Here is a 21577-nt window from a genome sequence, read left to right on the forward strand (position 1 = left end):
ACTAGGAAATCTGTCATCGTTTTGATCCCGAGCGCGAGGAAGGAAAACACCCCCACACTTCGAAAAAATTGAGCATACAACTGCCGTTTTGCTCGTTAAGTCGTTGCACGGACCACTATTGCTGGCATATTTGTGGCCTGCAAATGCCTTTTTATCGACTTAGAAATAAACCAGGATCTCAATTTTTGATGTAAACCACATATTAGTCTTGGATCCGAAGAGAACTCCATGAACTACTGGTTTGCACTCAAGTCCCTGAATAGGAGAGGGGATTGGTGGCAATATAGTCAAAACCAAAACGGCATCACTACAAAATCAAAATAGGCACAATACAATGTACGAAAAAGGCTACAAAGTTTGAGAGCTACAAATTCATGCTTAGCCAACATCTTACTTGATAGTACCCTGGACTCAAAATCAATCGGGAGACACACTGCCGCTCCCCTTCAAAACTGATCAAAACAAAATCAAATTATGAGCAAACGGTAGCAGACGGAGGAGAGGTACTACTTATCTCCAACAATGTAACCCTTATTCATGTCTGGGTGTAATCAGACTGACAGTCCTGTAGTGATCCAACGATCTTCCTTAATCACAAAACAGGGAAAATTGGGACTCACACCAGGGAGAAATGACATCAAGGATCGGAGATTATAAAACCCTTATTAATCTTGGCCACAGTTGGGGTGTCGGGTGAGCACGCTCTGGTCGAAAAAGCAATCTAAAGTGAGGGGCACAGAAATATAGTTAAGGGGGCTTTAGATTATAGGTGCTAGTTCCTGGGAGGGCAAGTTCCATAGCTGAAATCTAATCTCTTGTATTTTCCTGTTTGGCTGGCATACCTGTGGGCTAGTCTTCCGGAAAAACCACATCTAAAAATTCTAGAAACTAATCGGACCTCTGAATTTTTGACTATGGAACATCAACCACTTCTGTACTAGGCATGCGCAATGTATCCAGACTACCCTTTTCAACATCTTTCGCCTTTACCTACTAATAACATACTCAAACCGACGATAGGCCCTCACTCCAAAAAACTCAACTTGATCTCTGTTTATCAGAGATTAAATCTCGCTTCCTTTTTCCGACAATCAAATTATTACTCCTTCCTCCCTAGGAAATCCCTACACAAATTTAATCGGAGCATCGCGAGAGGAGGTCGGGGGCCCGATGGCAAAGACTATAGAAAGTACACTACCAACTCTACGACCATGAAGTGCGATTTACGGAGGGAGCGTCGATAGAAACTTTTCAGGTCAACATCTCTTGAGGTCAACACCTACCCATCAGGCAACTCTCTCTTGTAACTGGGCTGACTCACACATTAACAGGTTTCCCAATGGTGATCTCCTATGGTTGATTGAGAAGAGTAAACGGGAGAATGGGGGGAAAAAGAGGTCCTGGATCCATCAACGCCGAAAGAAACACCAGGAAATAAAACAAGGGTCTGACCCGTTACAGGGATGATGGATGGGCGTCGGGAAGCCACCAAAAGCCCCTTCACCCTGACTGTGCCAAATGTGTTATATAAAAACCCTGGCATTTGTCCTACTAGGGGTCTGAGCACGGATCGGGTTGGAGGACGGGGCGTCTTTACAATCTACCCACATATGCCCTTGGCGCCCTGTCGGGCACTTGTAACATCATTGAAATCTCTCGGGGAACGCTGCTCCATGGGGGCATGGTTCTCCCGCACTAGCATAAGGGGGAAACCCTTCTGTCCTGGGGGCCGTTAGTACTGTTGCATCATCTACCTAATTCATTCCTCGGTTGAAAGATTCTTTCTTGGCCGCTTACTTCTCTTTCATTGTGTGACCATGTCTACTGCTCTCCGTCTGTAAGGTGGGGAGCTGGCTACACTCGGTAACGGTCCGGCAAGCCAACCGCTTCTGGATAACTATTACTTGTTCAAACATAGATCTCGCACCCTTAAAAGCCCGTGGTTAGAGAGCTCACTGGAAGGTCGGATGAAGGAGGGCTAGACTCGTACCTTACATCTCAGAGACAAAATATTGATAATCAACCCTTGCAACCAAACTTGAGTTCTATTAAGTCCGCTGATAATACACTGATCGGGGGGCAACGAAGCAAAGGGAGGGTTGGAAGTGCGTTAGCAGGAATATTACCTTCACGGAAAAAATTTTTTTTCGGGGGGAACGAATACTAAGTCCCCTGCTATCAATAACGTGAACGCAAAACTCTTGGACTTCCTCATGCACCGATCCTCTGTTCGGTACATCACGGCCTAAACCGCTCTAATTACCTACCAAGTAAATCGAGGCTATGTAGGGTCTCCGCCAATTAATGTGCCACACATATCCAGAGGCATTTCCCGTTAAACAAGAAACTAGCCATATCTGATCACTCTCGCTATCATGCAGGGGAAAACCAAAATGCCAGCCGTACCGCTCTACGGACTGGTGTAGAAGCCCACTCTTGCTGCCTCAAGCGGGGTGCCCTTGTACCCGTTAAAATGCTGGGCGGCTGGTGCTGATTTACAAGCCCATGAATAGAGATTTCAACCTGAGTCTGGTACTGGATGAGGGGGATACCGGTACGGCACCTTCTCGCTCTTGTCTTGGAGGCAAAGGTACTCTAAGGGTAAGTCGCGGTTCTCTCCTGAACTCTTCTCCACTGGATCTCCGCTAAAACTGTTGTAACAATGGCTCGAATCCTTGTCTCGATTCAAGGGGAGTAAGGGGAAGTCCATTATGGTGGGTATGGAAGGGTATGTCTTCCCTGCATGCATCCACTCTACCCTTTCTCTTGATGATAATAGCTCATCTACAACACAAAAAAAGACACACAAATAAACTTGAGTGAGGATTGTCAAGAGAGATGACACAACCTTAAAACACGTAAAGAAAAGAAATTAAACTTCACACAGTAAGACATTATCGGACGTCTAGCGAGAAGAAGGGCACACGTCAAAATCCCACAAAATCTACGCTCTGATACCAAAAAATGGTAATAGCCAAACTACTCATAATGAAAAAACAATATTAAAAATAAACTAAAGAAAAAGGGAAATTGGGCCCAGGAAATTTTTCTTTTATTACATGTCTACATTTCACTCTTACCAACAAAAACATTTTCGCAAAATGTATAGGATACAAAAGGTCATCAAAAACATATAAGGGACAGTGTAACCATCCTTCTCGAAGCGAGTCCATCCGACTGTGTCCCCCCCCTAGGTCCTAGCAAAAATGGAAAAAACAACGGGGTGAGCCACTAAATAAAAGTTGCTCAGTGTAAAGTAAATACAGCCGTATAGCTCATGCTATCCCCTAACTCTCTCTCTAATATCTTTCCTACACAAACTCATCATTCAAATTTTCTCTTTTGGACTATCTACTACTTTTACTATTTCTCTTTCCTTAGAACTACTGTTACTGATAACAGCTATCATAAAATCCACGAACCCATCTTACCGGGGGCGAAAAAAACGGCGGAAGGACTCGCTCCACATCTACGTGACACTCTATCAGTTCTAGCGATCGGGACGCGGTTATGCATGGATTCGAAAACCCTTGGCCAGGGGGTGTGAGTGTTAAATCTCTCTACGCTGTGGGACTCGTATAGGCCTCATGCCGCATGCAACTCTCACGGGCTACACCACTTCTCTATCTGATCCTTAGCCGCTCTCTCAATGCGGCGTACATGCGGGAAATCACTCTACCCGATTACGTCGGGGGGTTCGCCGCCCATACCACAAACCACACTAATTTCTTCTCCATTAAACTATTAAAAGTAGCTTATACTCCAAAAAATCCTACTACTAAATCACATCAAGCTACTCTCAAGTGTATAAACAACGGTATAGAGCTAGTCATGCTCCCAATGCACTAATAATGCCCTAAAATACAACAGCCTTATCTCAAACCAGTCAATTCCGGACAACAGTCACAACTACAAAGGACCATAAACACTTAGCTAACACTCGGATATGCCTCGGTTCTGGTCTCGTTTTAAAGCTTAGAAACAATGGGGGGTAGTAACTTTCGGATTTTGATCTCAGCCAGTTTACAAACCGTAAGTACCAAAATCCACCTTAGAAGATTTACGGGCAAGTGAAGGGCAGAATATGCCACCATCAGAGGCATTTCCTCAAAAACGATTCACCAGTTGCCTATAACACTCTACTAAAATTACTATATCAATTGAGTTAGCGTCGAAACCAATCCATTCAATGGGAAAAACTCCCTCAGATTACCATAGTAGGGACCCTGGTCAGGGGGAAGAAGGCATCTCCCAAAAGGAGGGCTGGGGCAGCACAAAGGAGGGGCATGCTGCTAAGAGTGCGAGCTCACAAAATGCACATTATCATACACATTAAAACATTCTCAGTACATGGAATTATCCACAACTACAAAAAGAAGCTACTCATCTCAAGATAATGTTTTCTCAATTAATGATACATTACATACTGATCAATGTACATCACTACAACAAAAAGGTAGTTTAAACTCAAGTTAGTTAGATTGCCTTACCTCTGTGACAAAAGAGATTTTTAGACACCGTTTACCTGGTGACCTTTGATCTATGATTCTCTTTTTACAACTCAAAAAAACAAACAACTAAAGGCAAGGACAAACCACCATAAAGACTTCAATATATTTATAAGAAAAAATTCACATCAATAAAAGCATAGAATTCTTACCATTAGGAGTGCTTTGATGAAATCTATACTCAAAACACCCTCATTAAAAAACCTTAGAATCTTCGAGGAAAAATTGGAGGAGAAAATTGAAGAGAAAAATGGGCCGAGAAGGGAAGGAGGCGGGTGGAGGGTGAAGAAAGTAAAGGGGTTTCTGCTACAACTTGTAACCTGGTTGTGAGGGGTTCATATTGATGAAGCATGCCATTTCCGATTGGGGGCGGCGGATGTCGTCGTTGGAGAAGTTCCAATTATCTCCTTTGATTCTTTACAATAGCGAACCGCAGTGCAGCCTAACACAAATCTCTACTAATTCATTTCCTGTTACTCCCACTTTTCCTACTATGGATTGAGGGGGGGGTGAAGGTCATGTGTCGCACAAGAAGCCTTCCTAGAAACTCAAGAAAATCTTATGTTTAGGCTGTCGCCGCGGCGAAGCACTTTTCGTAGCCTCGCGAAAAAAGGGAAGAAACTTACCCTCGTGCCACCCCTCCGCCTCGCCGCAGGCAGGGAAAGCTTTATTCTTCGCCCCGGCCGAATGATTGGATTTCACAACCTTCACCAATACTCAAACCAAAACCTACAATTTCAAGGCACCAATTCACCCACTCAAAATTACAAGGCAATTACAGTTAGAACGAATAAGCTGTTTAACTAATACAACAAATCTTAAACCCGTACTCAAGTGGGATCTTACAAATTAGATTTAGTGGGAGTTTTGTGGCGTGGGTGAGGAACAGAGTTTAGAATTGTGAGGTTTGGGAGAGGGGGGTGTCATAAATGTGTGGGGGATCACTGCGACTTTTGATGCTTTAACATGGTGGAAGGCAAATGCAACGAAATTCCCTATTCTGTCTACCATGGCTCATGATGTATTAGCCATCCCTATCACTACAGTTGCTTCTGAGTCTGCTTTCAGCGTCGGGAGTAAGGGTTATTGACACTTATTATCGTCATTAGCTCCCAACATTATGGAGATGCTTTTATGTGGATGCGATTGATGTCAGGCTTTGAATGGAGTGAAGAAAAGATGCAAAGTAAGTTTTATTGAATATTCTTTTGATTAAATTCATTAATTACATTATATTTATACTAACTAAATTCAATTACTCCTCCTATGTGATTTTCAGGAAGAACAGCAATCATTGAAGATCATGCTTCCTATCCCATAAGTCCCTGACATTCAGTACAAGGTATGGCCGTGGCAAGAGGCACACGCAGGTAGAAGTTTGATTAATTTTGGTTCTGTTGCATGATTATTCATTTTAGTTACCTAAAAAGATACTTACTAAATTTAACATTTTTTGCAGTCGGGGGAAAATGGTGGTTTCAATATAGAACAACCCGTCTACAGAAGACAACCACCTATATTTTGATTGTTGGACAATTATTTTTTTCATTTTCTGAATTGTATTTTTTTCATTTTTTCGATTGTATTTCGATGAAAAATTTGAATACTTGTATTTTGTTGTATAACTATCATGGTTAATATGATGCAAGCTATGCAGTAGGTATTAATTGACACAAATTTGTGGATTTAAATAGGTTCTGGAGGGAAAAACAGACTGTAGGGCTGGAATTTGACTCTATCAAACCAAGTTTGACCAAGCCTTAACGAGCTAGGCTCAAGTAAAGGTTCGCGAGCCCCTTACCAAGCCAAGCTCGCGAGCCAGCTCAAGCTCGAGCCTGTTTTTCTTGACTTGATAGGCTCGAGCTCGATCTTGAAGCACACAAGCCGAACTCGTTAAACTGAAAGCTCGGCTTGGTTTGGCTCGTTTACACCCGTACTTACCATGACCCCACCATATTAGCTTTTCCTTACAAAAACCTCTAGATTTTGCCCCCTAGTTACATGCAAACCCAACAACTTCCATTTCTTTCAATTTCACTCCAATAAAATTTTATGATAGGGTTTGGGACATGATCTGTTTATATGAGGAACAGAGATCTCCAAGAACAAGAGATAGAAAGATTAGTTGACAAAATTCTTTATTGACAAAATCTAGATTTAGGCTATTATATAGTCTTACACTTGACTCTATTGACTCCCGAAAAGACTCTAATTATAAAGAGATAATAAGATAATCCTAATAAGATAATAATAAAAGATAATTATAAAAGACTTAACATAATTATAAAAGATAATAATAAAAGACTTAACATAATTATAAAAGATAATAATAAAAGACTTAACACACTTATCCTAATTCTAAAATAATCCTAACATTGCCTTCCCCTTCGCCTCAACCTTGTCCTCAGGTTGCAAGGTACAACACCATCAACAACAATTATCCTGGTTCATCCTTGAGCTCATCATCATCCTTCTCCATCAGCAAGAGAAAGAACTTGGCTGTGCAGTAATGCCCAGGGTGAAAGCGCTCATCGCAATTATAGCACAAACCTTTGTTGTGTCGTTCTTGCATCTGTGTTGCTGTGAGTCGCTTAACAGGCAAGGGATATGATTTGTTTGGAGTAGGCAAAAGGGCCTGCTACACTGAAGGAACATTAGGAGTTGATTTACTAGGATCGTAAGATACGGGGTCGATAGAATGCAAGTATAGGTGTAGATCCTGCAGCTTGTCCTCCTGTAAGCGGGCAAGACTCATGGCATGGCTGAGGGTGTGAGGCCGAAAGGACTGCACCTCCTTTCAGATTTCTGGTTTGAGCCCTGATACAAAGCAACTTAGAAGGAACGCACCTGGAAGGCCAAAAACTTGATTAAAGAGTTCCTCAAATTCTGTTTGATAAGCGACTACATAACCTGTTTGAGTAAGTTTCGCCAATTGCCCTTGGTAATCCACAAATTCTGAAGGCCCAAAACGAACATCTAAATCCTATAGGAAAGAATGCCAAGAACGAATCTGCCCATTGGAATGCATCTAGTGATACCAGGAGAGAGTTGGCTCATCCATGTGGAAGGAAGAGATCGTCAATCATTGCTCAGTAGAGATATTATGGTAATCAAAAAATTGCTCGGCTTTAAACCTCCATCCACACGGATAGGTGCCATCAAAACGAGGGACTTTTAAACGGAAAGATTTGGGAAAAAAAACTCCCGAAAGTCGATCCACCTCGCCCAGTCAAATTTGAAGATGATTCATCGGAATGTAGGTTTTGTTGTTGGTTTTGTTGGCAGGTTTGATCGAACTTGTTGTTTAGAGCTGAAATCTGCAAAGTAACATCTTGAAAACCAACTGTCAAAACTTCCAATTTCTCTATTAAAGAAGTAAGAGTCTCTGCCTGGGCAGATTGTAGAGCCATAATTTTAGCAAGCTGCTCATCCAAAAGACGCAAGCGAGTGCCTTCAGCCATAACTAGGGAACGAGAGCACCAATGATAGGGTTTGGGACATGATCTGTTTTATGAGGAACAGAGACCTCCAAGAACAAGAGATAGAAAGATTAGTTGACAAAATTCTTCATTGGCTCCCACAATCTAGACTTAAGCTATTATTATAGCCTTACACTTGACTCTATTGACTCTCAAAATGACTCTAATTATAAAGGGATAATAAGTCCCAAAAAGACTCTAATTATAAAGAGATGATAAGATAATCCTAATATAAAAGACTTAACATAATTATAAAAGATAATAATAAAAGACTTAACACACTTATCCTAATTATAAAATAATCCTAACATTTTAAAAGCTAACAAAAATCCCCTTCCATAACAGTAAAAATCACAAAGAATATGTAATATATCCAACTAGGACAAAAAACGGGGTTTTACACTTATCATTGTCATGGAGACAGTTACAATTGCTCCAGTGCTGGTTAATCAGATCGCAACTCTTAGGCTTGTTTTATAAAGATCCCGGATAAATAAAACCTTTAAAACTTAAACATTGATTATGGGTAGGTATTATCGCCCTCTTATATCAAAATCAATCATAATTCTAACCTAAAACCAAAGTAGAATATTGTAAATTAAGTTTATATTGACATGTATTCCGTTAGGTAATTGGATACCAGCAGTTGGAGTTCCTGAACCTTTTTGAAGAGTTTCAAATGTGAAATACAGTTGACATTATGTTTCCATAGAATATACAGCTAGAGCTAGTGAAGTCACATCTTCTGATAAAGGTGTGGGTCTGTGGTTCGTTTCACATTAATTTCAAGACTCGCTATAAAGGGCCTATCAGGGCTTGGACAAGTTCGGACGAGATGCTTGCTCATATTTGAAAGCTAGTCAGCGCTCACCAGAGCCAATATCTAATAATTAATTAGAATTATATTATTGTTAATTAATTAGCAACTTCAGGTGCAGCGTGTAACAAAAGTATATATCCATATTAATAAAGTGGGTTTGGTTAACCCGAGCCTAAAAGCTAACTTAAGAGAAAAGAGAATTCAATTACATATAGACACCATAATAATCTACCGATTAGGTGATGTGGGATAAATTCAATTTCAATATTCTCCCTCACACTTGACTTGCAGTTGGATTCAAACCCAACATCACCTTAAACAAACGTGATTTCGATACCATAATAAAGTAAGTTTACACGATAGGATATATAATTATATGATCTCTACATACATTGGTTTTGACGTTGTAGATCGCGGTGAACTATTTGAATTATCAAGAGGGAAGTTACCAATAATGCAAAATATGCCAGAAATTAATGGTTAAAAAATCAACGTGACTAATATGTTAATATGTGTTTAAATTAAATTAAAAAGACAAAACTTTGATTGCTTTATGGTTGGATGAAACAATGATTGTTGTGAATGCAGAAACAAAATAAACATGTACTTGATTGGAAACATACTCCTCTAGTAAACTGTTCAGTACATAATTTTTTTTCAAATTTTGGAATTCGCTTGCCTTCAATTATTCTTTGTTAATTAATATCTTAATTTGCTTGCTTAAGCCCAACCAAGAACTTCAGTGAGAATGTAAAGCAGAAGCAGAGATATGGGGTACAGAAGATATACTATTATGCATGTCCAAAATGGAATCTTGGTGGTGAAGCTCCCAAATAACCCCATCGCAGTGCAAATTACTAAAATAACCAGAACTTCTGCCGACACATCCCAGGTCAAATCTCTTATGTAAACAAGCAGCAAGAAGATGGCTAAACCCATTATGTTATTCATGAATACTCCACCATAAAGCTGCACAAAAGCTTTCACTTATCAGACCACCAACAGATTAGAAAAGTAGCTATATTGATTCTTTTCCTTTAAGTTTTTCCATTCATCAAATGATCAATTGAATATCTGAATGAAAGAGGGAAATAATTTGATTAACCTCAGAAAATGTTAAAGAGGCAGCCTTTTCTGTTTTCTCTCCAGCAGATTTAATGACTAAAAGCATCTGTTTGTAGCCCAAAGCCAGAGGTATCACTACATATGAGACCGCGAATGAAGGAATGTTTGCAGAAGTGGAGAATTCTTGCACCGTTTGCATGAGGGGTGTCCCAATCACTATTGTAATTGTGGTTCCTGCAATCACTAGAATAGCAGCTTTAATGTAATTCCACCAGGATTTATCATCAGCCGTACTCTTGCTTTCCTTTTTCTGAGCTAGCAGACTCTTATTCTCTTCACTAGTATTCTGTAACTGCAGTTCAATTAGGATATATTGCAATTTGATTACACTAATTTAAATAAACATATCATGTATACCATATAAACGTGGGTTTACATATGTACCTGTGACTCGGTGTTAGAAGATTTCGCTTTCTTGTTGGAGTTATTACCCTTTGTAAGCCATTTTGAGAGACCATTAACAAACTCTTTCTCATTAATATGAGCATCTCCTGAGATATCAAACTCTTCCATCACCTTTGTTGCGAAATCCTCCTCATCCAAGCCCACTTCTTCAAACTGTATTCCCAGGATCAGTGCTCTCAGTTCATCATTCGATATATACTCATCAACCACTCTTGTCAACCTTGCGAAACAATCTGCAAATTTATTAGGAAAGACTATTATTCGCTAACTGGATCAGAGCCGACTCCTGAAGCTCACAGGGTTAAAGGTTGATGCCTGAAACATTGTTTCCGGCATAGATCGTCTCAAGATCTGGGTATAAATCAACAAAACTTACTCTTTCATAAGTTTACATTAGGTTTGGCCATTTCTCTGGCAAGAAGGCGCCTATTTTTTCTTCTGTATACAAATTTATTCAACGTTAATTCTAGTTCTTCTTTTTATCCATGGCTGAGAACACCCTGCGCAACCATCTTTTTTCTTTTTTTTTTTTAGATTATAGAATAGATGTTACTTCGTAAACTTTGGAGTATCGAAATCATGCATTGTCGAAAAGCTCGTGCGGATAAAACGTTGTTTAAGCATAATACTACAAATCCCCTTTTTAAATTTGTTGTACTTCTAGTCATACTTCGTTCTTTGACTATAACTATGACAACGTCCATATAATTGCGCGCGGATCTATTCGCTTTTCTTATTTTACCTGATACATCCAGTATGCAGATGAGAAAATTACGTTTATATGAGAGAAATTAGGACGGAAGTCGTGCCCCAGTTGTGAATTGTCACTTTTTGTTTGCATAGCTGAGAATAAGAAGCTGGGATCATTGAATAGAAGCATGATCATGTGAATTGTACCCCTCGTCTCCTTACAGTTCTACACCATAACCTGCATAAATAAAAGCAATTATCTGTCTCAATTTATTTAATTTACAAGATGTCGTTTTTTTAATTAAGAGAAAATATGAGAGTAAGATTATACCTGTTAAACGTCAGGTTTTTTTGTTATCTGAATTTGATGAAGCTGAAGCCGTCGTATGTGTCTGACCGGCAGTTGCATTTTCTGAAGTTGAAGTATCGGAAAGATCCATAGCTACCAAAAGCAACAACAGAACCCCAACTCACAAGTGAGTTCATATAGCCCCCCTTGATCCTGCAGCATGGCCATTCCCATTGGGCATTGATTGAATCGTGACGTGAATCTCCTGAGACGCCGATCACTGTGATTAACCTGAACATATTAATTACATAATTTGAAATGGAACTATATATAAAACAGATTAGAGTATAAACACATGGAATGCTTGGATAAACATTACCATTGTACATTCATTGACATCTACTGACTATATACTTGGGTGCCTATGAATAATTTTCATTCCAAAGTTCATGACCTGATTAAACATTAAGATATCAACTGAAATCACGCCGTCAAGCCTCCACAGAACTACGTTTTTTTAAATGCAATAACTAACGCATTGCATCATCCCTTGGGATACAAACCTATAGTTAAACTATTAGAGAAGATGAAGACACATTCTCTGTTTCTTTTCCGATCAACTCGATGTTGCTTATATAACCTTCTAATACCTTATGTTCTTCGTCTCTTTCTTTTTTCAATCATATGCTCCCCAATATTAGGGTTTGCTTACAAAAAATTCTACTTTTTGGGTAACGCTTAGAGCTGAGTATTTCACTAAATTAAACCCTAGCTATTTGTTGATAATATGGAAAATTTGGATAAGTTTTGCTTTTCCTGCTAGAGGTAAACCCCTTTTTCCCACCCAGGGTTGTCTTAATGCCACGTTCGCCCACTTAAAATGTTTCAAAATACCATTTTTTCACCTAAAGTTAAATATGCCGTTACTACCCAAAGCCTGATTCCAATAGCGCAAATTCTCTCCTCACCACTATTTGAATCTTTGGTCTCCTCCTCTATAGAACTCTCTCACTCTAACACCTGAATTTCTCGATAATTGTCGGCCACCCGCAATAGCTAAAGAGTTTCCTGTTTTTTTAACTAATTTCGCGGCGAATATTCATTCGTTTATCATCTTCGTCCCATTGGCCTGTTCTTTAAAAAACCCCTCTTATCTAACTGCTCCATAACTTTCAAATGCAAGCGTAAGAAAGTTGATACGGTAGATATATTTTGAGGTATCAACGACTATTAACTTTGGAGTGTAAAAAGTGGTAATTTTTGCAAATGGTTTGTGATTGAAAAGTGTCATCGGAAACCTGTGGTGTGGTGGATAAATTGTCCATTTACTGTTTTTGTTTAATTTAAAATCGCGCAGTTAATTGCATAACCGTATTCTAAACTAGCATTCATTGACGGTCCTTACAATACTGGAAATGATCGTAGTGGGCACTGATGATGGGTAGGTAACTTGAATATTGAGACAAAATGCGCAAAAATCAGATATTGCCTACCTAAATTTAGCAACACTGGATACCATTTAGTTGATTCTTTTTAAATTTGTGAGATAAACTCACTACAAAACCTTGATGATTCATAATATTACGCTACATCAATTAAAAACAGGTTGCCTAGAAAAATAGTAAAGTACCAGTCAGTTGAAATGTTCATGTCTCACTATTGACACTGGGATATTTACTGTTTGCTGTGTGCTGGGTTTTAAAAAGTTGGTTTAGTGTGAAGTTGGTCCGATGGTGACATTTTCAATTCCGTAATCTTGTTAAGTTATATATAGCAAGCTTATCTTTCTTCCAAATAACAGTTAGGTTTATTCCTTTTTCCAATTTCTAACATCTCGTATACCATACTCTTACTCGTTAAACGTGCAAAATTTTTTTCTCTAAAAAAAGATATTTTTTTTTAATAATGTTTTAGTAATTTGAAAAATGACTCAAGATTAGTACATACTCTTAAGAACTTATGATAAGAAAAAAAAAAAATGAGCAAATATCCTTGCCAAATCTACTAACTTGACACAAGTCCAATATCTTTTTGGAACACATTATGACAGAAGAAATTATGTGACGCAGTATACTGGTTCCACACTAACAAGTGGTCAAACGTTCACCTTCCTAAATTTATAGCTACACTAAAATTAAATAATGTGCTTCATTAACCATTGAACGAGCTTAAAAAGTAATAATAAGTACTAATATTAGAACTGGTGATCGAGATAAACAAATATACCCTTACGCACATTACATTGAAAAAGGCTGTGAATGTGAAAAATCAACAGAAGTTCGCATAGATGTTTTTTACTGCTGCAGTTGAATATTTCATGAGAAGAGAAAAGCATCACAATTTTGGCATTCTGTTATTGAGTTGAACCCATTTAAACCAAAGAAGCGTCCAAGATACAGTACTCTAGGTAAAGGAGTTTACCGATACCATAATGATTTGAGGAAACATCCACGTACGTTGAACAACTTTGCACCAAGATCTACCAGTTCCAACATTTGAAAGACGATGTTTGATCCACTTTGAATGTTTGCTAGCAAAGACAGCAACATTCATATACTACCACATGAATAGCTGACCCCAGAAGTGGATGAGCAAGGTAAGAAGCTGTAAACTGGCTCACAAGTCACTGTTGTTCCAATCTCGTTAGAGTTCCAGGCTTGGACGCATGGTCCGTTCGATTCATGCCTCGGATAAAAGATTGATTTTTTTGTTTATCGAACGACTACTTCCGTATAAAGCAGGGGGGAGTAAAACCTAAAACAACGCAGCTGCTAGCCTTCCTCCCGAAATGGTTGATTAGTATGAGAAAACATGCAGTCTCAGGCGTGTTTATAAAGACTTATGATGAAATATAAAAGAACTGCAAGGTGGATTATGAACAGATTTTTTGTTCCATACTCGTCGCCCTTGTTTGCGAAACCTTAAATCTAAACCATTTTATTTAACTGTATTTCAGCACAATCCATTGACTCCGACTTTAAGCAACTATATTTTAGTCACCTATGAATTACACTATCCTCTCACAACCAATTATTTGTTCTTAAAATCTGTATTTATCTGAAAGTGCAACCCATAGTTGTCATTCTTAATCATATAAAATTCAATCGATCAAAAACATAAATTTGAAATGTAATCAATGGTGAAGCGAAGCTACAGTACCCCATATGGTTGTCTATAATGTATATAACCATTCTTCAAAATCCAAAGTACTAGTGGAGTGGAGATAACTTGATTTTAATAATTCAATTGCAGACCCTAGTAGGTTAGGTACAGGCTTCACGAGTTCGCTTTACGCTATACGATATATCTAAGTTCTTAGAATATCCCACGTACACTTTGATTTTACGTGATGGCAGATTAGGTTAGGTGCTATTTCTAGTTTTTTCCAGATATAACTTTCGATGCCAAACAAGAGTTTTACAATTGTCCGTATTGGGCTATTATTATTGGATACGATGATGAATAATATTATATTGTACAAATACATTTCACCACTTCCTACCAACACATCGTATGATATTATCCTTTCTAATTGACATACAAATCATTCTAATTATAAATTAACTTTGTCATATTTGCTTTTTCATTTCATTTTTTATGACACATGCATCATTCCTTTAAAAGGGCTTTGGTTCAGGGAAGATTTAGTACTGAAAGAATCAATCCTAGTGAGTAGTTACTTTGGAAGAGTAAACCGGAAATGTTATCTTATATATTTTAGTTGATTACATTTGAGATTAACGAAATGTTAGAGTTATTATGTTTAGTTGATTGTGTTATAATAATTATATGTCGGTTGGGTCATAACGATTTTAGGAGACCCTTTTACATAATTATGCCCTTTTTTAATAATCATAATATTATAATATTTTTATTGTTTTTTATCATTTAGATTATTAATTTTACCTCATAAACATTTGATAATTTCAGCTAACCCCCTTAGCCACAATAAAATTTTAAAATTTAACAAAATACCCTACACCACCTCAAGATAACCTGCCATTGTCCGACCATTCGCGGAACGGAGCATGCACCCTAGCATTCCCCCGATGGTTCTGGCCAAAATGACCATGAATCTAAAGTGGGAACGCCATCTTCCGATCGTCGTGCCCTTTTCGATGATTGCCCACTTTGGTTGCCGACGACCGACAATCATCTTGAGTGGTTGAGATATTTTATTAAATTTTAACTTTATTGTGCTGCAGGTTTTTCAACCAATTCTCAACTTGTAAGGGGTAAAAGACATTTGCCTAGTTGGGCTAATTGCACTTGATAGACATACAAAGAAGGCGTTTATTTCTGAAATGTTAATTATTCAAGGGTGAAATGAGACAAAAATTGGATTACGTCAGTAATTTAAATTAACACATCTTTTTTTCTGTATCAAGGGTGCGTTGTTTGTTTATTTGCAACCCTATTCCTTATCCTATTTTCAAAATGTGTTTGTTTTATATTCAGCAAACAGTAATTTTCAAATCTGATTCTGACACATGTGACCGTGCGTACGGATTTTGCGGTCTCTTTTCTTTCTTCCTTTTTTTTTGTCTTGTCTGTTTGTTTGGCTGCCCATTCACCACCGTCACAACATCTTCCTCTCAATTCCCAAATCCACCGTGAGAAACCATCTTCCTCTCAATTCCAACAACACAAACCCACCTCGCATTGTCCGACCTTCCACCTACAAACGATCTTCCACCTGCAAATGCAATCTTCCACTTGCAAATACAAAACAAACCCACCGCACATTGTCCAAATGACCTTTCACCTGAATCAGAAAACAACCCCACAACACCACCCAAACACATTATTCCACCATCATCACAATAGAAACGCACAGCCACCACCCATCACCATTTTCTTTTATCATCACAAAACAAAACCGACCGTCACAAACCATCTTCCACTGCCACCATCATCACAAAAGCAAACCATCATCACAATACCATCGTTAATCGTTCATTGTATGCCACCTTAGAACCACCACCATCGATCAAGATCTACCATGAACCACCAACGTCATGTTTTCTGCTAGGAACCACACCCATCGTCGTCTTTTTTGCCATGAAGATTTCCCGTGGTCACCAATCTGCCACGAAGATCTCCAGCCGTTATCTTTTCTGCCACGAAGATCTCCTGTCATTGTCTTTTCTTCCACGAAGATCTCCTGTCATCGTCGATCTGCCACGAAGACCTCGTGTCGTCGTCGATCTTTTGTTAAAATCTCCCGTCGTTGTCGATCTGCCACGAAGCGAAGACCATCGTCGCCGATCTGCCTTGAACCACCACCATCGTTGCCTTAACGTGAACCGAATCCCACCATTTGATACGAACCACCCATCACCATGCAAATGTAATGGCGTATTTGCTTTGACAATTTGCATCAATATTTGTAAATATATAAAGCTAAAAAAAGTGAAAAAAAAAAAGTTATTTATTTTGTTGGTATATATTATTTTTAACATTTCAATCTTTACAGGGAAATTTGTAAATCGTGAAAGGGAAAAACAATAAAAAGAACATATCGGTAATGGATGAATTTTGAGAGTAAAAAATTGTTAGATTAGTGGAAATATTGTTTTGGGATTTTTCTAACTGATATATTTGTTTTGCAGATTCGGCATCGTTATTTGATTGTAAGAACAAATTACGATCATATGTACAAATGTCAGTATAATTTGTCCCGACGTCGCAGGATTGATTACTACTTACAGCAGAGGCGAAAGTTTCAAAGTTTTTCCAGACTTGGAGTTCGTCATACACCTTGTTGGTCAACATTGCATGTATCTTCCCTTACATTGCCAGCTTCAAGCAGTGTTGGATCAAACGAGGTAACAGTTTATCTGTGTTTACTTTATTACGTTTAAATGTGCGTATGTGTATTTGTAATGTGTTTGGTGATTGGTATGGTGTCCTAATCTTGGTTGTCGTTCTCACCGTACTGTGATTAGATGAGTAATATTGTGAACTGGTCCGTCGAGATGACCCACAAATTTTTGATTCTGTTATCTGAGCGGGTGAAAACTTCGTACAGTACTTCAATGAAAACAGTAGATTATCAAGAAATGTTGGATGACTTATCATCATTGGCTGGGAGGAGACTGGCTGAATGTGACCCAACTAACCTCTTAAGTACTTTTGCCTGCAAAAAGTATACCAAGCGTGGCGGAAATTACTGCAACACATGGGCTTTGAGTGGGATCATGAGTCGCAAAGTCCAACGTGTTCCGTAGAGGTTTGGCAAGAATATGTCAAGGTAAATTTTTAACTTTTTTAACTAATATTAATCAACGACCCCTTATTTGTATGCAATTTTTTTTTGGGACTGCCAAATATTAATATATTATTATTTTACATTACCAGCAAAACCCACAGGTGCAACAATTCTACCACAAGGGACTTCCTCACAAGGAGCTTTATGAAATCATATTTGAGAAGCAAACTACCACTAGGAGATATACGTACACATCTATATCTCAACCGGTGGACACCTTCACTTCTTCCAATTAAGGTGCGGTTGACATTGATGATAGCAACTTTAAACCTGATCCAGATCGGATGATAGGGGAAAAAGGGGCAAACACATTTGGCCATGGAAGAGCGAGAAATAAGAGGAAGAGAAGCGGCTTGGGACAAGCACTTATGGATGTCATTGGTAGATTGACGGACGTGCTTGTGGAAAGGCAGAGTATGGGATCGAGGGCTAGCAATCGTAGTGGAGATGAGGGAGACAAAGAGAACACCAATGGTCCATCTGATCTGTTTTTCATGAGCAATTGTATTGACATCTTGACAGCCATGCAAGTACCCACAGAGTTTTACATGCCGGTTGTCAAGTACTTATATCAAAATCCAGGGTGGCGGGAGGTATTCGTGAAACTCCCGCCTGAAGAAAAGGCTAATTAGATTTATAACGACTTTCGCAATTTGTAGATGCCACTGTATGTCCTAAGTGTTTACCAACACTTTTGTATGCGCCTGTGGGCACTTGTCCTTTTATGGCTAAACCAAACTTCTGTTTAGCACCTTGATTTGAAAATGTCCCCAAATGTGTGCTACTATATGAACTTATTAATTGTGCTATTGTTTTATGTGAGATTACATGTTTCATATGAGTTTTGGATTGTCATTAGAATTAAATATTGACTCTTATATTTTGCTAAGTAGTACAACATCAATGTTTTGGAAATGTGCAGGTTTAAATGGCGTCGTCTCGCCATACAAGAAGAAGACGACGTTCTAAAGATGAGGAAGAAGAAATACTGATAGATATAACCATTGCACTCTGCGGTGTTGCCGCATTAGAAACAATTGGGCTTCAACTACAACATACATCCATATTAACTGGTCATGAGTACATGTTGGAAGTACTCAATTGGTCATGCTGACAGGATCTTTGACAAGTGTCGTGTAACGCCCCACTTGAGGTACGTAGCTAATGTTTATTGTTTTGCTCTTATTTGAGATTGTTAATATTGTTTGGTTGGCCCTTGGTTGAATGGATGTATTGGATTGGTTGAGTGGTTGCCCTGAAATTGTAAAGACTTGGCGAAATCTTGGTGTTACAGACTTTGCCGGGGCGAAGAATAATCTTCGCAGCGGCGACGAGGTTCTGCAACTCAAGAGGTAGGTTCTGTAATTTTTCGCCGGGGCGAAGAGCCGAATAAAATGTGTATTGAGTTTCTAGAGAATTCTTTCCATAGGGGCAAAATGACCTTTCTACCCTTAGTTAGCAGGAAAAGTGGGGAGTAAAATATAAGAGAATTTTATGAAGAATATGTTAGAGTGGGGGTGTAATTGTAAGGATTTAAAGGACAAAGATAGAATTTGGAAGAAAGAGCAATGGCAATATGGGAATGAATGAAGATAATTTGAGCTAAAAATGGTTTAAGTTTAGTAAACCCTTCATTCATTCTTCTTCCACCGCCTCTTCCATTCTCCATTTCCTCTCAACTTTTCCTTCAAGCTTTCAAGGATTTTTGAGGGTTTTTAGTTGGATCTTGATAGAGAATTAATCTAAGGCATCCTAAGGTAAGGATTCTTGCTTTAGATGTGAAGTTTTGTAGCTATTTGTATATTAAACTCTTATGGTGTTATTGTTTAAAGGGTAGAGAAGAGACAAGCATTTTAAAGGAAGGGAAAGTGCAAGTGTGATCTCTCCATTGCAAGGTAAGCAAATCCCAATCCAAATTGATATTTGAGTAGAGATTTAGTGAAAATTGTAGAGATTTAGTAGAAATTGTGTATTCATGTTAGATGATATGTTGTTGAGAATTGAGATGGAGATGAATAATTGCTTTGTGGTTGTTGAATACACTTCAATTATGAGAAGTGTGATGTGTGATGAGATTGTAGTTGAGATGAAATTGAAAGAGGTTGAGAATCTTTTGGAAGTGTTATGTTGTGGCAAGAATTATAGCTTTGTGAGGGAGTTTTCTCCCATTTTGGATAGTTCAAGAGAGGAATAGAATCATAGATAAATGAGAGTTTATGTATGCACATTAGTTGTTTGATGAAATGCCTAAGAGAATCACGAGTAGTAAACCTTAATTCTTGCAACATTGCATGTTGGCATTTCATTAGTGGAGAAGAACCATCCATATGTATTAATTTGTGCATTGAGAAGTGACTTGAGAAAGAGTAGAGAACTTTGTGTATGAACTACTCTAAGAGTAGAGAGAATGAGAAAATATGACAAACGGGTTGGTGCTTTGTGATCTCCACCTGGTAGTTACTCAAACGGGTTGGTGATTTGTGATCTCCACCCGAAAGTCACGAAGAGTGAGATGGTGCTGTGTGAACTCCACCCGGCCGTGCCTCCGATAAGATGAGGTCGTGACATATAGCAGAAGTTAAGAAAGAGAGCTGTGTGAAAGAGAAAATAAATGAGATGAGAAAAAGTGTAAGGAAAGAATTAAGAGAAAGAGTTACGGGGACAGTCGAGTAGAGGATTTACTTACTAAGCATTATGTTGTGCTCACCCCGTTGTTTTCTTTGTGGTTGCAAGATCTAGGTGAGAACGCGGTTGGAGGGACATCGGCAAGTGAAGAGCAATAACTATAATGTCTACTGTTTTAATATCATTTTGTAAATGATACTCTGTTTTGTATAAATAATGTTTATTTGTAATAAAAGAAAATTTTGGGCCCATTTACTTTTGCTAATATAAATAAATTTTACTTAATATAGTTCTATGAGTATCCTAGTATAAAGTAGTCATTACATGTCCCATGGACAAAGATTGTTTTACATACTTATGTTACATTTTGGCATAACAAGGCAAACTGCAACCAACCAGAAGGACGTTGGAAGAACAAGTTATGATATTTCTAACAATCGTTGGTAAAAACGAGACAATCAGGACAATGATGGAGGATTTTCAACATTCGGGTGAGACGATCTCTAGATATGTTGGCGTAGTTTGGGAGGCGATATGTGAGTTGAAGACAGAGTTTATCAGGCCACCTGACTTCAGTGATGTTCCATGGGAAATATCAACCAATCGAAAATATTACCCTTTCTTTAAGGTACTTCTTCATTATGTTTTCTATTAGTGGATAGTTAAGTTCATCGTGTTATTAATGTTGATAGTCGGTTAATATGACTAAAATTCAATTTTGATAATAGGACTGTATTGGAGCCATTGATGGCACACATGTATATGCTTCGGTTCCACATGAATTTGGCAATAGGTACCGGAATCGCAAAGGAACGTTGTCACAGAATGTAATAGCTGTATGCGACTTTAGGATGATGTTCACTTATATTGCTACTGGATGGGAAGGATCTGCGCATGATTCAAGAGTCTTAAATTCAATTCTTGACGATCCTAATTTTGGATTCCCACATCCTCCACCAGGTAGCAGTATTTTCTTGACCTGTTATAGCGTATTTGCTCAACTGTTGAGGCCCTGGAATTCAAATAACATGTCTGATTTTATTACAAGGAAATACTATTTGGTTGATGCGGGTTATCCAAATAGAGAGGGGTTCCTCGCACCTCACAGGCGAGTGGGTTACCATATTTCTGATCACCGTCGTAACCGAAGGGGGCCACAAGAGTTGTTTAACTACAGACATGTTTTACTCCGCAATGTTGTCGAGATAACCTTTGGTGTTTTCAAAAGAAGGTTCCGTATTCTGAATGGAATGAACAATTACCCGTTGGACAAACAAGGGAAGATTGTTATGTCATATTGTGTACTTCATAATTTTATCAGAATGTACAATATAGAGGACCCTATCTTCGAACGGTATACTGAAA

General features: G+C 38.5%; 1 protein-coding gene across 1 annotated transcript; it reads right to left on the reverse strand.

Annotated features, from left to right (window-relative positions):
• Nucleotides 1-9318: 9318 nt before the first annotated feature.
• On the reverse strand, nt 9319-11467 carry LOC116121175 (sodium/calcium exchanger NCL1-like). Its single transcript, XM_031407123.1, has 4 exons — nt 11425-11467; nt 10317-10570; nt 9913-10224; nt 9319-9776 (listed from the first exon to the last, which is right to left on the reverse strand). Exons 1-4 carry the CDS (start codon nt 11465-11467, stop codon nt 9528-9530), a joined length of 858 nt encoding a protein of 285 aa, XP_031262983.1. The 3' UTR covers nt 9319-9527.
• Between the last annotated feature and the right edge of the window lie 10110 nt (nt 11468-21577).

This window comes from Pistacia vera, unplaced genomic scaffold, assembly GCF_008641045.1.
Source record: "Pistacia vera cultivar Batoury unplaced genomic scaffold, PisVer_v2 Contig97, whole genome shotgun sequence".
NCBI classification, from domain to species: Eukaryota; Viridiplantae; Streptophyta; class Magnoliopsida; order Sapindales; family Anacardiaceae; genus Pistacia; species Pistacia vera.